Raw genomic sequence first — 20,840 nt, 5'->3', positions numbered from 1 at the left:
TCCTTGTGTAACCTGCTCACCTTCAGTTTGGGCTGGACCTAGTGACTTTTAATGAATAGAATATGGTGAAAGTGATGGGATGTCACTTCTGAGATCAGGTTACAAAAAGACTGTGACTTTTGCTGTCTCTGACTTGTCTCATTTGCCTTATTTTTCACACTCTGAGGATGTAAGTTGCTATATTGGAAAGGCCCATGTGGCCAACAGCCTGTGAGGAACTGAATCTTGTCATAACCTGGTGAGTAAGTCTGGAAGCGGAGCCTCCCCCAGTAGAGCTTTCAGATGAGACCAGAGCCCCAGCTGACATCTTGCATTCAGCTTTGTGAGAGACCCTATGACAGAAGACTGAGGGATAATGTTATTTCAAGCCACTGATTTTTGGGGTAATTTGTTACATAGCAAAGATAACTAATACAACCATATGTTGCTGACTCCTTAAAAGAAAACTGAATATTGCTGAAATTTTTGCAATGCTGATCCCTGCATATAACCACACTGAAGAACTGCTATTTTCTCCCACCAATTAGAATACTGAACAAGTTGATTCTCTGAAGGTGAGATTCTCTTGTAAGTTAAAAAAAATTCTCAGCTCTCAAATTTATTCCTGAGTTTTTCTTTTTACCATTAAAAATTGAGATATAATTGACATATATTGGTTTGATATATTTATGTTGCAATGTGATTGGCTAACCAATTCGCATTGGCTAATCACTGTCACATCACAAAGTTATCATTTCTTCTAGTGGTGAGAACAGTGAAGATTTATTCTCTTAGCAAGTTTGATATTTATAGTATAGTTTTGTTTTCTGTCATTACTGTACTGTGTATTACATCTCCAAGCCTGATTTATCTAAAAGTTGTATGTGCCCTTAAACAACAACCCAAATTTTCCTTGAAGAAAAGGAGCTTGTTCTATTCCCAGAGAAAGAATTCTTTAATATTCTGCACAGAAGGATTTGTCATTTGCTAACGACCATGGGCTGATCTGTGTCAACTCTTCTCCCCATTTCATAATGGGGGTTTTTAAATCCCCACTCTCTTGTTTGAATCCCATCACTGTTTATTTGATGTGTATGGGGCAGATAATTTACTGTTTGGTTTGCTGACCACAAGACCATGAACCACTACATTTAGACCTAATGGAGAAAACTGTGCATTATCCAGAGGTCCTGGAGTTTGAGGTAGACGTATTTATGATGGGACTCTGGGGTCTCACCCTACATGGAAAGAAGGATGGATTGAAAAACCACTCTCAACATCTTGTATTTCCTCCTGTGATTCGCTCAAGAATTTTTGGCTTCACAAACTCATAGAAGCAGAGAGTAGAATGGTAGTTGCCAGGGACTGGGAGAAGGGGGACGTGGAGGAGATGTTGATCAAAGGATGCAAGCTTTTAGTTATGCAAGATGAATAAGTTCTGGATATCTAATGCATAGCATGGCGACTATAATTAACTATTATACTGTATACTGGAAATTTTCAAAGAGGGTATATCTTAAGTGTTCTCATCACATACAAAAAAAGAAGAAAATGGTAGCTAAGTGTGGGGTGATGGATATGTTAATTAGACTGATCGTGATGATCATTTCACCATGTATACATATATCAAACATTAAGTGGTACTTGTTAAACATATGCAATTTTTATTTGTTGGTCATACTTCAATAAAGCTGTTAAAAGTTTTTTTGACTTTGAAGATGACTCTGAGAAGCACTTAGTTTAGTCCAGAGTTTCTTAACCTTGACACAATTGACTATTTTCAACCAAGTTATTATTTGTCATAGTGGGGACTGCCCTGGGCACTGCAGGATACTTAGCAGCATCCCCTACCCCCTACCCCCATCCTTAGTTGTGACAACCAAAAATGCCTCCAGAAATTGCCAAATATCACTTGGTCAGGGGCAGAATCGCCTCTGGTTGAGAACTGATTTCATCCAACCTCTTTTGGATGAAAACTGGTGTTTTAGTCCCCCCCCCTTTTTTTTTTAAAGGGATGATGTTTTTCATTCCCGTTTTATTTTATAATTTATTTTATTTTTTGTTTCAAGTTTAATTTAAATTTTAGTTAACATATAGTGTAATATGGGTTTCAGGAGGAGAATTTAGTGATTCATCACTTACATACAACACCCAGTGCTCATCATAACAAGTGCACTCCTTAATACCACGGGACGATGACACACACCTTATGGTGTCACTGAGAGGCTTAAAAGGTGCTCATGATGTGACCCAGAGCAGCAGCCGAAATCTCAGCTCCGAGGCAATGGAGGGGATTATGCAATCACTGTTGGGGAATATGGGGTGAGCAGAGGTGACAAGATGGGGCTGTGTCAGCAAGGATGAGGGTGGCAGATTGCAACTCAGGGTGTAAGGCTTTGTGTGCAAAAGGAGTACTTGCATTCCTATGCAGTTTTGAGGCTTGATGAATGGACAAAGATGCAGGGGAAAGAACAATTTCCAGCCCCAGGAAGGATCTGCAAGAGTCTCAAAATCAACAGGGTGGTGGCAGCTCTGTGCCCTAAAGGATATATGAACTGCACACACAGGTGCCCTTTCTCTTGGGCTTCAACAAATAGGGAACTCTGGCCAATGGAGAGAGGAGGGTAGGGACATTTATTCCCCCAGCATCCACACGGCAGCACTGCAAGGCTGGCTGCTTTTGACTACCTTGTCCTTTCAGATTTAGGAGTGGCAAGGGTGGCTCTCCACAATTACCAGCACCTTGGTACTGTGCTATCCATTGAGGTTTTTTTCTATCTTGTCTACACCTTTGCGAATACAGTTGATTCTCGTTATTTGTGGTAGTTATGTTCTATAACTCGTGTGTGTGTGTGTAATGTTAATAACGGCAGCCAGTGGGCTGGGAACGTACATTCATCTAAGAGGGGAGGAGTGAGGGGAGCTTCAAGTTTTGCTCCAAGTGCAGGCTTTAGATGCAGGGATTAAAATTTTAGCTCTTCTGCTTACTAGCTGTCTAACATTGGGCAGTCACCATTCTACACCATTACACACTATCCTTATGACAAGCCTTTGAAGTGGGTGCTGTAATACTTTCCATTTTACAGGTGAAGACACTGCGGCCAGAGAGGGACAGTGACTTGCCCAAGGCTACACTGTTGAAACTGGGGAGCTGGGATTTGAACCCCAGAAATCTGGAGCCCAGGTCCAGCCTGTTAACTCCCAGGATACACTGCCCATAACGTGTTGTAGGGTAAGTGATTGATATACAGTAGGTGCCTAATGAATGGTAATTATTGTCGTTTTTAATTATAGTTCTTCTAGAGGATGCTTCGAGGGAGGGTAGGTCAGGCGAGGGGGAGAGCCATTGAGCTGTCAGTCTCTGCTCAGCAGGTCCAGCCAGAACTGGGCCGGAAGGCTGGGGCAGGGGGCGAGTCTGTCACTTTGTGGCAGCATCCGACTCGACGCGCGGCGGCGTGCGCGGGTCCCAGTCTTTGACCAGGCGCTGCGCCTGCTCGTAGCACATGTGCGGGTGCCGCTGGCGAAGGCGCAGGCGCACTACATTGTAGTCCACTTCATACCCGATCTTCTTGCAGTTGAGGCTCCCGGTGAGGTTCCTGTGCGTGGCGAGCAGCTCCTTCAGGTTTTTTTCCACGTGCGAGATGTGGCGCTGCAGCTTGTCAGTGCCCTGGGGAGGGGGCGGGACCGTGCTGTGGGCCGGGCGAGCCGGAGCAAGGGCCGCGGGGCCCTGTCTGGGGCGGCCCAACACGCCTGGGCCAGGTGTGTGTGTGTGAAAAGAGCATACCTTTAAGAAGGGGCGGACCTCGGAAGGGGAGGGGCACACCTGGGCCACGTGTGCTTGCGGAAGGTCCCAGCCTGGGAAGGAGCACAGGAGGGAGCACGGGAGGGAGCACAGGAGGAGAGGCGGGACTCGCAGAGATTGGGGGCAACACGCGCTTGAAAGAGAAGCTGCGACAAGGCGGGGCTGGGGGTGGGGGGGCGCGGTACGCACCTGGAGGACCTGGGATGTGGGAGAGCATCTGGGCAAGGAGTGCATGAAGGAGCTAGGTTGAAAGAGGGCCGTATCATGAGGGGGGTGAGGAGGGTAGAGGTTGAGGGGACTTTTTTGAGACAGGTGTGGGTACCGGAGGGCCTCCTTCTGGATGGGAGTTGAAGGACTGGCAGATCTGGGTCAGGTGTGCTTGAGGCAGCGGTGTTACCGGGATGGGGCTGCGACTAGAGAGGACGGGAAGGCGCGGAAGGGGCCACCGAGGGGCATACCTGGGCGAGGCGGGAGGCTTCGGGGAGTTGGGTGCCCACGTGTCTCTGATACACTCGAACCAGAGGTCTATCCAGTTTCTCTCGAGTCTCCAGGTGACGTTTTGACAGAGGACCCTGGCGGAGTGCGGTGTGCTGAGCAGTGAGACCCAGGCTAGGCGGACAACTCTGGCCCCACCCCCTCATACTCTTGCGCCACAGCACACCTTGATGAGGCCACGAGTGATGTACATTTCCTGGTTGAATTTCGTGCACCGATGGATAGTTCCCCTCATTAGTCCTAAGGTCATATTCATTCTTTCCTGTGTGGGTGGGAGCACAGAGGGATCACACTGACTTCCGGGCTCCTCTGCTGCCGCGTCCCCATCTCCGTAGTCAGCTCTAGTCCACCCGAGCCTCCCGCCACCAACTAGGAGTCGCCCCTGCCGCGCCCACCTTCAGCTCCAAGGTCTCACGCATCTTCTGCGCCAGCGAGGCGCACACGCGATCGCTTATCTCTTGTTGTTGCTCCCGGACGTCCTCCTCGTTCTTTGTCATTTCTAGCAAGGTGTCCTTGGACTCCATCAACAGTCGCTTGGCTTCGTACAGCGCCGTGGCGCACTCTGCGGGCGGGGTGGGGTCACGCGTGGAGACCCAGGGCCTCGTTTTCCCGATCCTGGCTGTCTGAGCCTCCCTCTCTATTCTCAGGTTGTGTTGGCCCCTGGGCGCGGGGGTTTATTGAAGGACTTGGAGCAAGTCCAGGGGAGAGGCTGTTGGTGGAGTTGGTATAAGTAGTGTCCCAGATTGACTGAAGGAGTGCTTGCCCGCAGGAGTGTGGGAAGCAGGAGTGTGCAAGGGAAAGAGCTAATTAAGAACGTGGCCTCAGTAGAGATGGGCTCTCAGCCCTCTCACTTGGTCTGGGGGGAGGGGGTGGAATTCCCCAGGGAAGGCAGTGGCTGAGAAGTGGAGGCCAAGTGGGCACCCAAGAGTACCTACAATAGTGGGCTCCTTTCTGTGGGGTCTTACCTGGGGTATAAGTGCCCACAGGGTCTGGGGGAGGCGTTTTCTGGCCCTGAGTGCTCGGGGAAGGGACGCGGGAGAGGTTCACCCAGGAGTGGCGGCCAGCCTGCTCCAGAACCTTATCCAGTGGCTGGTTCATTAAGTCCACAGCTTGGAGCCTCTCCTTACAGCAGAAGGCCAGAGTGTCGTGGCAGGACGCCAGGGCCTGGGGGCAAGGAAGCAGAGAGGGGCAGAGAAAAAGGCAGAGTGTGAGTGGGGAGATTGGGAGAGGTGGCTGGAAGCGATTACTCTGCTGCTGGCTGCAAAACTTTTCCACCTCCAAACTGACCCTGTCCAGTTCTGGTTCCTGGCAGAAAGAATTGATTTCTAGGTGGAAGCTCAGACACTTCCCACACCACTCCCCCTGTCCAGAAGCCTTGAATGATTCCTGGGTGGAGAGGGGAGGAGCAGAAGGGACTGGTGGTAGCTTCCTTGTTCTGGGTGTCATTTTCTTTTGCATTCTGTGCCTGGCTTTGCTCTGGCATTGCAAGAAAACCCCACCTCCCTTCAATTGTTCCACCTGTAAAGAGGAGAGGTGTAGCCTGAACCTACACCAATAGTCTTCCTGTACCAGTCCTTTGCTCCTCAGCTGCATTCAGGGCTGATCCCTTCCCCTAGCCTCAGGGTCTCTCCTCCTCTGCTCTTGTTAGTATCAGGAGCCCTCTGCTGTCCTCAGAGTGTCGCCCCCACCAACATCTATCTCATCTGAACTCCTACTCCCATCCAAACCCTACTTCCACCATTATAAAATGAAGCATATTGCATTTCTTTGATACTTGCAGTTATTTGAAAGTTATATTAAAACAAATCTTTTGTATATATATCCATATAAATCCATATATATATATCCATATATTAAAACAAGTCTTTTTTGTGTGTATATATATCCATATATAAATGTATATATATTTATTACGTATTTATATATGGATATATATTATATATTTATATATTGTATATATTGTGTATTTTATGTATTTATTATGTATTTATAATACATTATGTATTTATTATGTATTTATAATACATTATGTATTTATAATGTATTTATATATATTTATAATATATTATGCATTTATATATTATGTATTATAAATATATATTACAAATACATAATATATAAATGCATAATATATATGGACAGTATATAAATATATATATATCCATATATAAATACCACCTTCATCAAAATATAGGATATTTCCATCACCCCAAAAATATCCCTGGTGCCCCTTCCCTCCTCCCTACTAAGCTGCCTTGCAGATTAGTTTTGCCTGTACTTTAAGGTGTCCATAAACTACAGCCTATGGACTGGCTGCCTCTTTTTGTAACTAAAGCTTTACTGGAATACCGCCATGCTCATTCATGTGCATATTGTCTCTGGCTCTTTTGTGCTACACTGGCCTAATTGAGCAATTGTAACAGAGACTGCATCTTGCACAAAGCCCAAAATATTTACTACCTGGCTCTTCAAGAAAATGCTTTTGACATCTAGAACTTCATATAAATGGAAACACACAGTGTGTATCCTATGTCTAGCTTCTTCTGCTGAATATAATCTCTTTGGGGTTCATCCATTTGAGTAAAAGTAGATTTTAAAAAGTCATTCATTCATTCATTCATTCATTCATTCATTCAAATATTCATCAAGCCCCTCCTGTGTGCTGGGCAATGTATCAGGGAATGGGGAATGCAGTGGGGAAAACTGATCCCGTTCCTGCCCAAAAGAAGTGATGGGGTCAATATGTGCAGAGAAGATGGGCTAGTGAGAGGATCAGAGAAATGGAGATTATCTGGAGGGGAGCATGGGATCCAGAGGGGTTGTTTTTGGTGATAAAATAGACATAACAAAATTTGCCATTTTAACAATTTTAAGTGTAGAGTTCAGGGGTATTAATGTTGTGCAACCACCACCACTATCCATTTCCAGAACTTTTTCATCATCCCAAACAGATCTGTACCCATTAGAGAATAATTCTCCATTTGTTCACTGGTGAGGATAATCCAATAAAGATGGAAATATTAGTGATGCAGGAGAATGGGGGAGAAGATGGGTGCAGAGGTAGATGGAATTATAACATTGGCAGGGAATAATAAGAGAGGTTCCCTTCAGTGGCTTCCATGCATTGGGGTCATTCACTGAGAATGAGGAAAGCAGAGAGCTGGAGAGGTTTGAAGGAAGAGAAAGTGTGAAATAACTTACCCAGCGGGACAACAAGCCTTCTAGAGACACATGGTAAGATCCCTGGGAAAGTTCTGAGTGCCAATTTGCATTCACGATCTCAAGCTGAAACACATCTGTTGGTTGTAAGCATTTTTCTCCAGTGGCCATTCTCAGTTTCCATCTATGTCTGTTTTTTCCCCATCTCTCCATTCCCCTTTCTCTCTTGCAAACCCTTCCCTACTGGGGCCACCCTCAGGGTCTTCTCCCCTGTCTGTTTCAGACTTTCTTGAAGGATTTTTCAGGACTCACCAGATTTAAAGGAATGTGACTGGTGGCCTGGGGCTTTGGTGGGATGAGCACAAGGAAGGTTCTGAACCACGGACAGTGGTGTGCCAGCTCCTAAATTTCCTCCCCCATCCTCACCCACTACCCTGATCTGTCTCTTACTTGAATGTCCTTATAATGTGAAGTCTGTGAGGGCAAGGCCAGCTCTGTCCTCTTCACTGTTTGTCCCTAATGCCAAGCATGGTGCCCAGACACCAGGGTACTGGATTAATATTTGTCAAATAGCTGAGTCAAAAGCACACACAGAGTACCAGCTAACTTTAACCAGTTCCAAAGGCTCCATCAAACCTGGCTGCTCTCTCATCTCCATTAGTGCCCTCATAAAGAAATTCTTGTTGTAAGAGTGAAGGATGTAGTGACAGACCATCTCTGGCTGGAGCTGACAAAGATTGAGCACATATCACAGTGTAAAGAGCTAGGCTCGAGACCTGACCTGAATCATAAGGTAGTTCTGGCACTTCCTGGTATACATCCAAAAAAGATCAGGGTCTCAAAGAGATATCTACACTCCATGTTCATTTCAGCATTATCCACAATAGCCAAGACATGGAAACAATAGAAGTGTCTTTTGACAGGTGAGTGGATAAAGAAAATGTGATATATATGCTATTAAAATATTAATGTATTAATAATCAAAACACTGATATCTTAACATATTATAAAATAGTTATATATAATAAATAATATATTATTATAATATGTACTATTTTATACAATATATTGTATATTTATATATAATATGATATATAGAAATTATATTTTATATAATATTTTTATCATAGAAACCATATAAAATTTATAATAATAAATTATATAATTATAATATATAATATATAATATAAAATATAATTATATTATATTTATATATAAAATATATTGTATATGGAATATATAATATATAAAATATAATTATAATATGTATTAAAAAGATACTTAATATATAACATGCATTATATATTAATACATGTTATATATTATGTATTATATTGCAGTATATAGTATATATTAGTATATATAGAATACATTATATAGTACATATGTTATAATATACAGTATAAAGCATATAATATATTGTTATAGAATATATTAATATATAATATGATATATGACATTATAAATTATATAATAATAGATAATAATGTTATTAATTATTATGTAATGATATATTATGTATTATATTAATAATATAGAATAAGAATATATGATATGTAATATATAATGTAAAACATATACAATAAAATATATATAATGGAATATTGTTCAACCTTAAAAAAGGACACCTTGCCATTTGTGACAACATAGATGAGCCTGGAGATTCTTTATTATGCTAAGTGAAATAAGCCAGATGCAGAAAGATCTCACTTATATTTGGAACCTAAAATAGGCAAATCCAGAGTGCCAGAGTGTAGAATGGTGGTTGCCAGGGCCTGGGGCAGGGGAGGGAGAAATGGTAAGATGTTGGTCAAGGGGCACAAAGTTTTAGTTGTGCACCAATGATTAAGTTCTGGAGGTCTAATGTAGAACAATGTGACTATAGATAACAGTACTGTATTTTATAACTGAAATTTGCTAAGAGTTTGGATCTTAAGTGTTCTCTCCACACACACATAAAGGTAACTATGTGATGTGATGGATATGTTAATTACTTTGATTATGGTGATTATTTCACAATGTATACATATATCAAATCATCAAGTTGTGTTAAATATATACAATTTTAAATGGTCAGTTATACCTCGGTAAAGATGGAAAACAAAAAGATGCCTGAGCTGAAGCCACAGCCCTGCCATTGACTAGCCCTGTGCCTTGGGTGAGTCTGTGTCTCTCTGAGTCTCAGTTTCCCCATCTCTAATGAGGGGATCATAGTTTCTGTTTCACAGGAGAGTTTTAAGAAGTTAACCCAGTGACTACACAGGGCTTGGCACAGAAGGGGTGTTTGTTGTTATTTTGGGGCTCAACTCCATCTCTCAGAGCCTCGGTTTTCCCACTGCACAAAGTGGAAATACAGTGAGTGTCAGGGCAGGATGGACAGGGGTGTGGTTTGAGGGTTTGCTGTGGCGACAGTCCCCAAGGTTAGAGCAGTTCACCCATTCGGATCCACCTCCGCCCCTCCTAACTTGGCCCTAAGTATTCTCAACCTTGAGCAGAGCCTCTGATTTTTCCATATCTTTTTCCATCTTCCTCTTCATGCTCTTTAGCTCCTCCTTCTCCCAGGTAAGCATACAGTCAGCTTTGTCAGAGACCTAGAAAACAAGGAGAGAATCTCTCACACCTTCCAGAGGGGGCTGGAGGGAGATTTCTCCTTCCAGTGTATAGTAGAGGGCTTGTTAATGTCATAAACTTTGGGTTTGGAGAATGGAGTTGGGGGTGCTCTCACCCTTTGGGGACCTCACTCTGAGGGGGCTCTCACTGGGGGGGAGGTCTTATCCTTTAGAGAATGGGGCTGGGGGCTTCTCTGTTTCATAGGTAGGAGTCCAGTGAGATGGGATGAAGGTGATTTAACTTGGGGGAAGGTCGTTCTCACCCTGGGGCTGGGGGTCCCCCCTTCCTTGGTGATGGTCTTATCCTCCCTCCCTGGCCAGAAGTACAGGGGACTCATCATAGGGATGATGAGGGGTTGCCTTTTTGGGTTCTTACTATCTGGATTTGGGGGCTGGGAGTAGGAATCCCACCCGGTGTGTGGGGGTTTCATTTCTCCTTAGAGAGGCTAAAATGTTCCCCACTTTTGGGGTGATGGTTTGCAGTTTCACTTTAGGGGGAGGATTTCACCAGGGCTGAGACTAGGAGTCTCACTCTTTTCTCTGGCTGGGAACTTAGTTCTCAGGTGCAGGGACTTGGAGTCTGAGGGTCTCAACTCGTAGGTGGGACCTGTTCTTTTCTCCCCAGATGAGGCCTGGGGAGGGTTCTCACTTTCTGGGGCTGTGGGGGAGGACTTGGGGTTTAAAAAAACATTTTGAGGAGGGGTGCCAGGGTGGCTCAGTAGGTTAAGTGCTGACTCTTGATTTCAGCTCAGGTCATGATCTCAAGGTCCTGGGATTGAGCCCCACATTGGGCTCCGTGCTCTGTGCAGAGTCTGCTTGTCCCTCTCTGTCCCCCTGCTTGCTCTCTCTCAAATAAAATCTTAAAAAACAACAGCAACAACAAACATTTTGAGGAGAGTTTCATTGGTTGGGACAAGGACATCACCCACTCTCCTCAGCGGGGGGCTTTGGGTGTGTTTTCACTGGGATTGGGGCATTGAGGGTCTTAGGGAGGGTCTCACTTTCTGGGCCTGGGGGCTGGGTGGGTCATTTCATACCTGGGCTGAGGGCTGTGGTTGCCCTTTGGGAAGAATTTCATCTAGTCTGATTATTCAGAGTCCCACTTTCTCTTCTTGGTTGGGGAACTGGAATAGACACTGCCTTTGGGGCAAGGGGCCTGAGGATCTCATCCCCTCGGGAGGGTCTCACCCTCTGGGCTCGGAATCGAGGCACCTCCTCTTGGGAGCGTCCTCATCTTCTTGTGCCCTCACTCGATGGGAGCTGGGGCCTGGGGTGGAGGTGGGTGTTCTCTCTACGGGGAGGGGTATTCCCAGGCCGAGCATCCGGGAGCTGAGGCCTCGGTCTCTGAGAGGGCAGGGAAGATGGTCCCACCTTCTCAGACTTGGGCCGGTAGCCCCGAAGCTTGCGACTCTGCTGGTTAATGAGCAGGCCTTTGCGCACCTCGCTGAGCCTGCGGTCCGTAGCCTCCCGCTGGCGAAGCAGCAGCCGCAGCTGTCCATTGATCTGGTGCTGCGCGCGGCACAAGCGGGCGGCGGTGAGGCGCGCTCCGCGCGCGTGCGCGTGCACCACCTCGGCAGTCTGCAGGGCCCGCGCATCGCGGTGCATGGGCAGCGGCAGGAGGGCGTGCCAGGCGGGGGGCTTCATCTTGCCCTTCCACAGCGTGACGCCCTCGCCCGGCGGCGGCTTCTCCAAGGTGCCACCGTCCTTGAGCATCTCCACGCGGAAACGCCAGGGCAGAATGTAGGCAGCGCGGCAGAGATGGCGCGCCACGTGTGGGTCCCTCACGCTGTCCTTGGGTTGCCACATGGTCACTGCCTCCTGCCCGCAGCGGTCGGTCAGGTGGTGCGCCTTCTGCGTGATGGCCTTGGCTGCCTCGCGCCATGCTGGAGCCCCTATGCGGGTGTCCTGGCTACGCTCAGCTGGGGGTATCAACACGGGCATTGTCCCTGCTTGCTGTCTCGGCCCGGCCCGGGGCCTCCACGGGGAGGGGCAGGGACTCCCAAAGACGCGCCAACTCCTTCCTGGCCTGAACAGTGAGTGAAACGCACTGCAGTGCCTATCACCATGACAACGGTGGCAACAGCGCAGAAGGAGTTCCATGGGTGGGGGAGGGGAACAGGGTCTTTGCTTTGGAACTTGGTCACGGTGGCTTGGAATCTTGGCTCCTTGAGGAAGCCGACCTCATTGAGCACATCTCTTTCTGTTGCTTCTTACCCCCAGCCACACAGGCCTTCTTCCAGCTCTTGGACCACACTAAGCTTTTTCCCACCTCAGAGGCTTGCATTCATCGTTCCTTTTGGGTGGCATACTCCTTCCCAGGTCCTTTCCATGGCTGGCTCTTCTCCAGTCTTCAGAACCCAACTTAAATATCACTATGTCAAAAGGCTCTTTCGTTAGTACTATCTCTAAGCCCAACTCTTCTTTCCCATCACTCAGGATTTGTTTGTGCAAACCACAGAAACAGAAAAGATGGCCTCACAGTGAGAATCACAGCCAAAAAATAAAAAGACAAGCAATGGCTCTTGAGAACATCATGGGTACTATTGTAGAAGCTCAGCTGCGTTGTCCGTCTTGGAGGTTGCCACTGCAGCCACCCACGGAGTCGGCTCTCTGTGGCACCTGCTTCTTTGCCTTTCTAGTCTAAGCTGGCTGCGTCTAACTGGTTGAACCTGTGTCACATGGCCATGCCCTAGCTGCAAGGGAAGCTGGGAAAGTGAGTCATGTCTCAACTTCCTGTTTCTATGGCAGGAAGGAGAACTTTATTTCCTACTGAGACTCATCTGATGTGGATTTTCTTCAACATAGGAAGGAGGTTGGAGTCTGAGGAAGAATAAAGAGAGGACTGCTCTCCATCCCTCTCCCATAAGTCTCCATCACATCACCTTATTTGTTTCTTTCTAGCCGTGGCATTTTTACTTGAGCATTTGGTAGGCACCTCAAACTCAACAGGCGCAAAACCAAACTTTTGATTAATCTCCCAGATCTTTTCCTCCACTAGTATTGCTTGACTTGATAGTTGGCCCACCATCCACCCCAGTTGCTTATGTTAAAAAGTTAGAAGCTTCCTTAATTTTTCATGGCTGCAGCCAACCCATTAACAAGATGTGCCAGCCCTACTTTCAAAATTTATCCCCAATATGATCATCCTTTTCTCCATTGCTACCACCACCATTATTTTTTTCAAAGATTTTATTTATTTATTTAGAGAGACAGAGAGCGAGAGAGAGAGTGTGTGTGAGCATGGGGAGGGGCATATGGAGAGCGAGAGAGAGAGAGAGAGTGTATGTGAGCATGGGGAGGGGCATATGGAGAGCGAGAGAGAGAGAGAGAGAGAGAGAGTGTATGTGAGCATGGGGAGGGGCATATGGAGAGCGAGAGAGAGAAGCTCAAGCAGACTCGGCACTGAGTGTGGAGCCAGACCTGTGGCTGAACTCACAACCCTGAGATCACGACCTGAGCTGAAATCAAGAGTCAGACACTCAACCGGCTGAGCCACCCAGGTGTCCTAACAACCAACATTCTTATTCTTGCTCCCATCATCATGTCTCATTTACATGGTTTCTCTGCCTATACCTGCCCCCTTGCCTCCTCCAATTCATTCTCCACACCACAGCCAGCACTATGCTTTAAACTAGAGCACATCCTTTTCTTACTTAAAACACTTCAGTGAATCCCACTGTACTTAGAACAAAATCCAAACTCTTTACTCACAAGTCTCTGCATGATCTGGCTTTTCTCACTACCCTGAACTAACTCATCTTCTACCTCCCACCCCCAGGCCCACTCACTGTGCTCCAGCTTCCCTGGGTATCTTTGAATTCCTCTAACACATCATGCTAGTTCCTACCCCAGGACCTTTGCATTTGCTATTATCTTTTGCTCAGATCTCTTTCCCGTAAGATTTTTGCCTGGCTGGATACTTGGTGTCCCTCAAGGAGGTCTCACCTCTTAGGTATTCCTTGACTACTTACTCAAAAGTAGCTCTTTTAGTCTTACAGTTCCTTCATATAGTTTCTTCACAGCACTCATTACTACCTGGAAGTCTCTTATCCATTTGTTTCCTTTTAATTTTTGATCTCCCCCCACCTCTCCTAGAAGGAACCTTGCTCTCAAGTGCCTAGCACAGCTCATGGCATATAGTAGGTTCTCAGTACACATGCGATGAAGGAATGGATGGTAATCACATGCTGTGATCATTTTATTTGTTTCCTTTCCTTTTTTAAAGATTTATTTGAGAGAGAGAGAGCACACGAGTGGGGGGAGGGACAGAGAGAATCCTCAAGCAGATTCCCTGCTGTGCATGGAGCCCGACATGGGGCTGGATCCCAGGACCCTGAGATCATGACCTGAGCTGAAACCAAGAGTCAGATGCTTAACCAACTGAGCCCCAGGTGCTGCTCCTTTTTCTTTCTCTCTTTCTTTCTTTCTTTCTTTCTTTCTTTCTTTGAGATGAAATTCTCATAAATAAAATTAATGATGTTAAAGCACACAATTCAGAGGCATTTAGTATATTTATGATGTTGTGTAACCACCAGCTCTATCTAGGTCCAAAACATTTTCATCACCCCCGCATAAAACCCCATACCCATCAGCAGTCACTTCCCATTTCTGCCCCGCATTCTCCCCACCCCGCTCTAGGCAACCACTAGTCTACTTTGTGTCCCCATGGATTTGCCTGTTCTCATATTTCATGTAAATTAATCATACACAGTGACCCTTTGTGTCTGTCCTCTTTCTCCTAGCATAATGATTTCAAGGTTTGCCCATGGTGCATCATGTAGCAGTTTTTCATTCCTCATTCCTTTTTATGACCAAATTCCATTATATTTCTATATCACAACTTTGTTTATCCATTGATGGACAGTTAATTTGTTTTTTTTTTTTTACTTGTCTCCTTGGTTCATATTCCCCATCAGACTGTGAGTTTTAGGAGGGTAGTGACCTTGTCTCTCTTATATGTTACTGTACCTGGGATCCAGCACAGATTGTGACTCATACTAAGTACTCAATAAACATTTATTAAATGAACATATGCATAAGGGAATGAGTATGTGTTTTCTTGTTGAGTGATTGAGAGGTGCAAGGATGAAGAGGGAATGAATATCCCTGGCTTTGCAAAACAAAGGATCATTCAGTAATGGGGAGGGATAAGATGGTCAACCGAAGCCTCCCAGGCCAGCCATGCTGGAGACCTACCAGGGTCACCAGGGAGGGATGGAGGCAGGTGACCATTGGTGATGGAGACTTGTTTCCAGGGTTTATAAGAATGTGGATTTAGCATAGTCACTGGGCCCAGTGGTATCTGGCGCAACAAACAGCCCTTCACTAGAGTCAGGATAGTGCCATGGTTAAGATTCTGGAGCTGGATGACTTGGGTTCACATTATGATTCTGACATAATGATTGTGTGATCGTGGGTAAGTCACTGACTTCTCTGTGCCTTCGTTTCCTCATCTGTCAACTAGGATAATAGGATCATGTCATGGATTAAATGTGTCAGTATGAGAAAAGAGCTTAATATGGTGGCTCACATAGAATAAGCATGATTCAAGTGCTTACTTTTCATTTTCAGTAATTGAATGAATACATGAATGAGCTACTCTAACACCAGGAGAGGCAGAGAGGATTTCCCAAAGAACCAGGGAGACAGCCCAGTTGGGACAACATTCTGTACCCAACCTTTGCTTTGTCCATTAAGTGCTTCCATTTTCCCGACCAGAGGATTGTACTGGGTTAGTTTGCTGCCTGGTGTACGGAGCACTGTTCCTGCCAAGCTACCCGAGGGACACCTGAGGAGGCTTTCTTATGCCAGACCACATATGAAGGATTTGGGCTCTAACAAGCGTCTCTGGTGAAATACACTTGGGCTATGAGTGTGTGTGTGGGTGCGCAGTCTGTTCTGTTCTGGGTTTTTGTTGGCTCAACCCGTTCATGTCAACGAACTCCTAATGTATACCACCATTTTTTGAACATAAATCAGTGCATACTACTGCTCAGTGCTCAATATGCCAACTTCTTATTTTCATCTTCCGACCCAAGTTGGACTATATCAACTTCTAAAATTCACCTCCGGTTCCCGGCTCTGATGGCCTGTTTTAGATACTTTTCTCTAGCCTGACACATATATGTGTATGTTTAAGGAATGAATGAACCATCTTCTGCTCTGCTTTCAAAGTCTGCTGGTCACAGCCTGGGTTGGCACCTGCTAAAAACTGAATGCTTGTGTCCTCCCAAACATTTGTGTATGTTAAATTCTAACACCTAATGTGATGGTATTAGGAGGTGGGGCCTTTGAGAGATGATTAGGTAACGAGGGCAGAACCCTTATAAATGAAATTAGTGCCTTATGAAAGAGACCCCAGAGAGTTCCCTTGCCCCTTCTTCCATGAGAAGGCATAGTGAAAAGATGGATGTCTATGAACCATGAAGTCCTCATGAGATGGTGAATCTGCTGGCATCTTGATCTTGGATGTCCCAGCCTCCAGAACTGTGAGAAATACATTTCTGTTGTTTATAAGCCACACTGCCTATGGTGTTCTGTTATAGCATCCCAAATATACCAAGACTGCAGGTGCTTGGAAAGAACCATGGCAGCACTGGGATTAGCATTCAGCTTCCAGGAGATTCAACTACGTGTGGCTGAACAGAAATGATGAAATTCAGAAAATGCCTCAGAAACTTTTATATACATGAGCAGAGGACTCAGAAAGTTTTTCACTACCCTTCAAACACAAATCACTCTCTTAAGCTAACAAATAAGCTTGCTTTTATGCTACAAAAGTAACAGATACACATTGTGCAAAACGTGTAAAATACAGAAAAATAGAATGAACGGAATAAGAATCATCTGTAATTTTATCACCCAGACACATCTATTTTGAACATATTTTGACTTCACATATCTATAGTTGTGGTTATGCACATCTCCCTCCTCCCAACATACCAAAGTTCAAATATTTCTAACTCAGCCCAATGGGGAATATTTGTGAAATTAGCTCTCTGATTTTTATAATGAAGAATACTTTACAGCACCTCCTTTTTTCAGCCATCTTTGCTGCATTCTTCCATCCTGCATTCTACCCAAAAAGTACTGCGAAGTGGGGAACAGAATTTTGCCCTTCAATTATATAGTGTGAAATTGCAGGATATATGAGGAAGGAGAACCTTCTAAAACTTCTAGCTTTTCTTTCTTTCTTTTTTTCTTTGGTATTACATGGAGATGCCCTTCACTCTGAAATTTTGGCAGGTAATTATCAGAGACCCCTTTTTAGGTTCCCCAATGTCTTCCCTTCTGGGGCACCAGGTTCTACTTTTAGTAGGTGCCCCCCTTTCTCTTGGAGATAATCACATCAATTGGTCTCTTGTTCCAGGGGGATATGACCTAGAATCAATTTTGTCTTTGAGAAATGAGGTCACTCTCCTGGGGGAGGTGTCAGGAGACAGTGGGAAGCCCCAGGCTGGGAGAGGAGGTTCTTCCTGGTTCTTCCCAGTCACCTCCTGCGAAGGTGGTGACCATGCTTGTAGGTGAGGGATAAAGACTGGTTCCTATGACTCTAGTCCCCATCAGTCCCCTGAAATGGTTTAGACAAAAGGTCATCAATGTTATCTTACAATTGACAAATTCCATAAGTTTCTTTTCTCTCCCATTCAACTTGACCTCTAGGTACCATTTGAAATTATCAACCACCTGGAACTTGAATCTCCTCCCCTCTACTTGTTCACACCTTTGCCCTTTTGCCTCTGGTCTTGGTCCTTCATGGGCTGGTTGTCTGCCATCCACCTGTCAAGCGTAGTGTTCTTCAGGTGAGTTAGGCAGCCTTGAAGATGGCCCCCAATGGTCTCTACCTTTTGGTCTTCATGCCTTGTGTAATCTCCTCCCTTTGAGTGTGGGCTGGACCTAATGACTCACTTCTAACCACTAGAATATGGCAAAAGTGATAAGATGCCACTTCTGAATTAAGTTATAAAGAGATCATGGCTTTTGTCTTGCTCACTCTTTCAGAAATGGAGAAGCCCGCATGGCAAGAATTAAGGGAGCCTCTGGCTATCAGCCAGCAACGACCTGAAGCCTTTAGTGCAACATCCCATGAGGAACTGAATCCTGCCAACAACCACATGACTGAGCCTAGAAGCATATTCTTTCCCAGTCTAGCCTTGAGAAGAGATAGCAGCCCCAGCTGACATCATGTCTGCAGACTGGTTAGAGACTGAGCTAGTAGACCTAGATAAGCCATGCCCTGATCGACAAGAACTCATTTAATAAATGTGTGTTGTTTTAAGCTGCTGAGTTTGGGATAATTTGTTATATAGCAATAGCTAACTAACACATTAAGCTTCCATCCCCCATTCACTTCTCATTTCTCACCTTCTCCCTGGAAAAGCTCATCTGCATTAGTGGATTCAGGTATTACTTGTTAGGACAACTGTGGCTTTAGTCTGGTGGGTAGATTCAGTGAGGTGAGCTTTAAGTTTAGAATAGCATCCACATTTCTTACCATGACCTACAAGGTCCCAGTTCCTTACCACCTGACCTCTGTCCATCTTTCCTTTCCCATCTCCTGACACTCTGTCCTCAAATCATGAAGGGTCAGCCATGCTAGTGCTCAGACTCCCCTCTCTGGGATGTTCTTCCCTCTCTGAGATATTCTCCTGCAATTTTATGTGGTTTACTCTCTCATCCTTTATGTCTCTGTTCAAATATTATCTCCTAAGGGACACTTCCTTGACTATCTGATCTGAAGCATCACGCTACTGTGCCACACTGGAACTCTCCTTCTCCTCATAGCACTTATCAGTTTGTGATTATCACCTCCCTTTCTAGATGTCAGCTCCTTGATGAGGATCTCATCTGTCTTAGTCATCACTGAATCCGCGGTGCCTCGCCAGGTTCTTGGCACAGAGCAGGCCCTTAATACCTATTTGTTGAAAGACTGAACAATGGTGGCCCTGCCACACTTGGACATAATCCATGTGTGGAGTAACCAAAAGGCCTTCTTACTGCTTCTGCCATGGACATTCCTGTTCTGGCCACTCAACCTCCAAGTATCCTTTTCATTTATGGGGGAATCCAAACTAAGAGGGAAGCCAGACTGTTGGAGGGTCTTACCTACTGTTGCAGATTGAATTGTGCCTCCCCCCAAAGATATGTCCTGACTCCTGGCACCTGTGAATGTGCACTTCCTTGGAAATAGGGTCTTTGCAGTTGCAATTAGTTGAGTTACCATGAGGTTATGCTGGAGTAGGATGGGCCCTTGATCCAACGACTGGCATCTTTTAAGAAGGCTATGTAAAGACACAGAGACAGACACTAGGCCCTGTAAAGGAGGCAGAGACTGGCGTGATGCTTCTACAAGCTGAGGAATGCCAAGGATTGCTGGCAACCCCTAGAAACTGGAAGAAGCAAGGAAGGATCCTCTCCTAGAGCCTTTGGAGGAAGCATAGCCCTGCTAACACCAACATCTTGTTTTCAGACTTCTGGGCTCCAGGACCATGAGAGAATATTGCTATTGTTTTAAGCCCCCCAGTTTGTGGTAATTTGTTAAGGCATTCTAGGAAACTAATATAATGGTGTCTGTCCCTTTAGTCTGGGGTCCCCTGCCTACTCCTGATCTATCTCTATGTGGCATTCCCTGTCACTTGGGCACACTGCAAGCACCTTTTCAGTGCTCAAAGAGCAGAACCAGAGAGGAGCAGCCATTTCCTCTCCTGGCTATCTGAGCTCACCTTCTAATTGCCAGGTTTCCCACCCTAATCCTCCCCCATGCTCCCGTCTCCCTCTGGAGCCTTCTTTAAATGGAACCTTCCAGATTTCCCAAAGCAGGGAGCCTGTTGAAATGGTCCACAAAGATCTGTCTCCTGCCGTGCAGAGCAGGTTGGAAATAGTGGACTTGGGGGTCCCCCAGAAAAATCTCTCTTTCCTAATGGATTCATTGATTTGACAAATATTTACTGAGCACCTGCTCTGTGTCAGGCACTGGGCTAAGAAGAGAGTGACAAGACAAAGGCCCTTCTCTCGTGGAGCCTCTCATCCAATGAGGGAGACAGGAAATGAGGAACTAAAGTAAACCGCCAAGATTTATGGCAGATAGAGGTAGTTGCTTAAGGCATATGAGAAATAATAATAATACCGTAACCATCATTACAGACAGGACAGCAAACTGCCAAAATGACATGATTCTAATTCTTTTTTTTTTTTTAAAGATTTTATTTATTTATTTGAGAGAGAGAATGAGATAGAGAGAGCACATGAGAGGGGGGAGGGTCAGAGGGAGAAGCAGACTCCCCGCCGAGCAGGGAGCCCGATGCAGGACTCGATCCCGGGACTCCAGGATCATGACCTGAGCCGAAGGCAAGTCGCTTAACCAACTGAGCCACCCAGGCGCCCGATTCTAATTCTTTTTATTGTGGCAAAATATACATGGCATAAACTTTACCATTGTAACCAATTTTAAGTGTATAGTTCAGTGGCATTAAGCACAGTCACATTGTTTTGCAACACTCACTGCCATCCATCTCCAGAACTTTTTCATCTTACAAACTGGAACTCTGTCCCTATTAAACATCAACTCTCCACTCCTCCCTTTCCTCTACCCCCAGCCTCAGACAACCACCATACTATTGTCTGTCTCTATGAATCTGATTCCTCTAAGTACTTCATATAAGTGGAATCACATAGCCCTTGTGTTTTTGTGACTGGTTTATTTCACTTAGCATAATGTCCTCAAGATTCATTCATGTAGCATATCAGCCGGATTCTAATTTTTTTTTTTTTGAAAGTTTGAACATTTTTTTTTTTTT

At 45.3% G+C, this 20,840-nt stretch overlaps 2 protein-coding genes across 2 annotated transcripts in view; one reads left to right on the top strand and one right to left on the bottom strand.

The window, feature by feature from the left end:
- The first annotated feature begins 3,052 nt into the window (after positions 1–3,052).
- The window catches only part of SLC1A6 (solute carrier family 1 member 6), a 42,343-nt gene continuing 24,555 nt past the window's right edge, over positions 3,053–20,840 (top strand). The window contains exon 1 of the mRNA XM_031033363.2: positions 3,053–3,211. The gene's annotated coding sequence lies outside the window, so the exon portion shown is untranslated. The remainder of the gene's footprint in view (positions 3,212–20,840) is intronic.
- TEKTL1 (tektin like 1) lies at positions 3,398–11,985 on the bottom strand. The gene is made up of 7 exons (XM_006738106.2): positions 11,416–11,985; positions 9,922–10,026; positions 5,242–5,440; positions 4,672–4,838; positions 4,443–4,538; positions 4,240–4,353; positions 3,398–3,646 (listed from the first exon to the last, which is right to left on the bottom strand). Exons 1-7 carry the CDS (start codon positions 11,983–11,985, stop codon positions 3,398–3,400), a joined length of 1,500 nt encoding a protein of 499 aa, XP_006738169.2.

The sequence above is a fragment of the Leptonychotes weddellii genome, chromosome 1 (assembly GCF_054177405.1).
Source record: "Leptonychotes weddellii isolate Sample4059 chromosome 1, ASM5417740v2, whole genome shotgun sequence".
NCBI classification, from domain to species: domain Eukaryota; kingdom Metazoa; phylum Chordata; class Mammalia; order Carnivora; family Phocidae; genus Leptonychotes; species Leptonychotes weddellii.
The sequence above is the reverse complement of the archived record's forward strand: the minus strand, read 5'-3'. Positions and strand labels throughout refer to the sequence as shown.

Coding starts and splice junctions, on each gene's coding strand:
- TEKTL1 (XM_006738106.2), bottom strand. CDS start 11,985: ATGCCCGTGTTGATACCCCCAGCTGAGCGTAGCCAGGACACCCGCATA. Junction 10,027..11,415: donor ACCGGCCCAAGTCTGAGAAG/GTGGGACCATCT, acceptor CTTGTTTTCTAG/GTCTCTGACAAAGCTGACTG. Junction 5,441..9,921: donor AATCAGAGGCTCTGCTCAAG/GTTGAGAATACT, acceptor CCTTGCCCCCAG/GCCCTGGCGTCCTGCCACGA.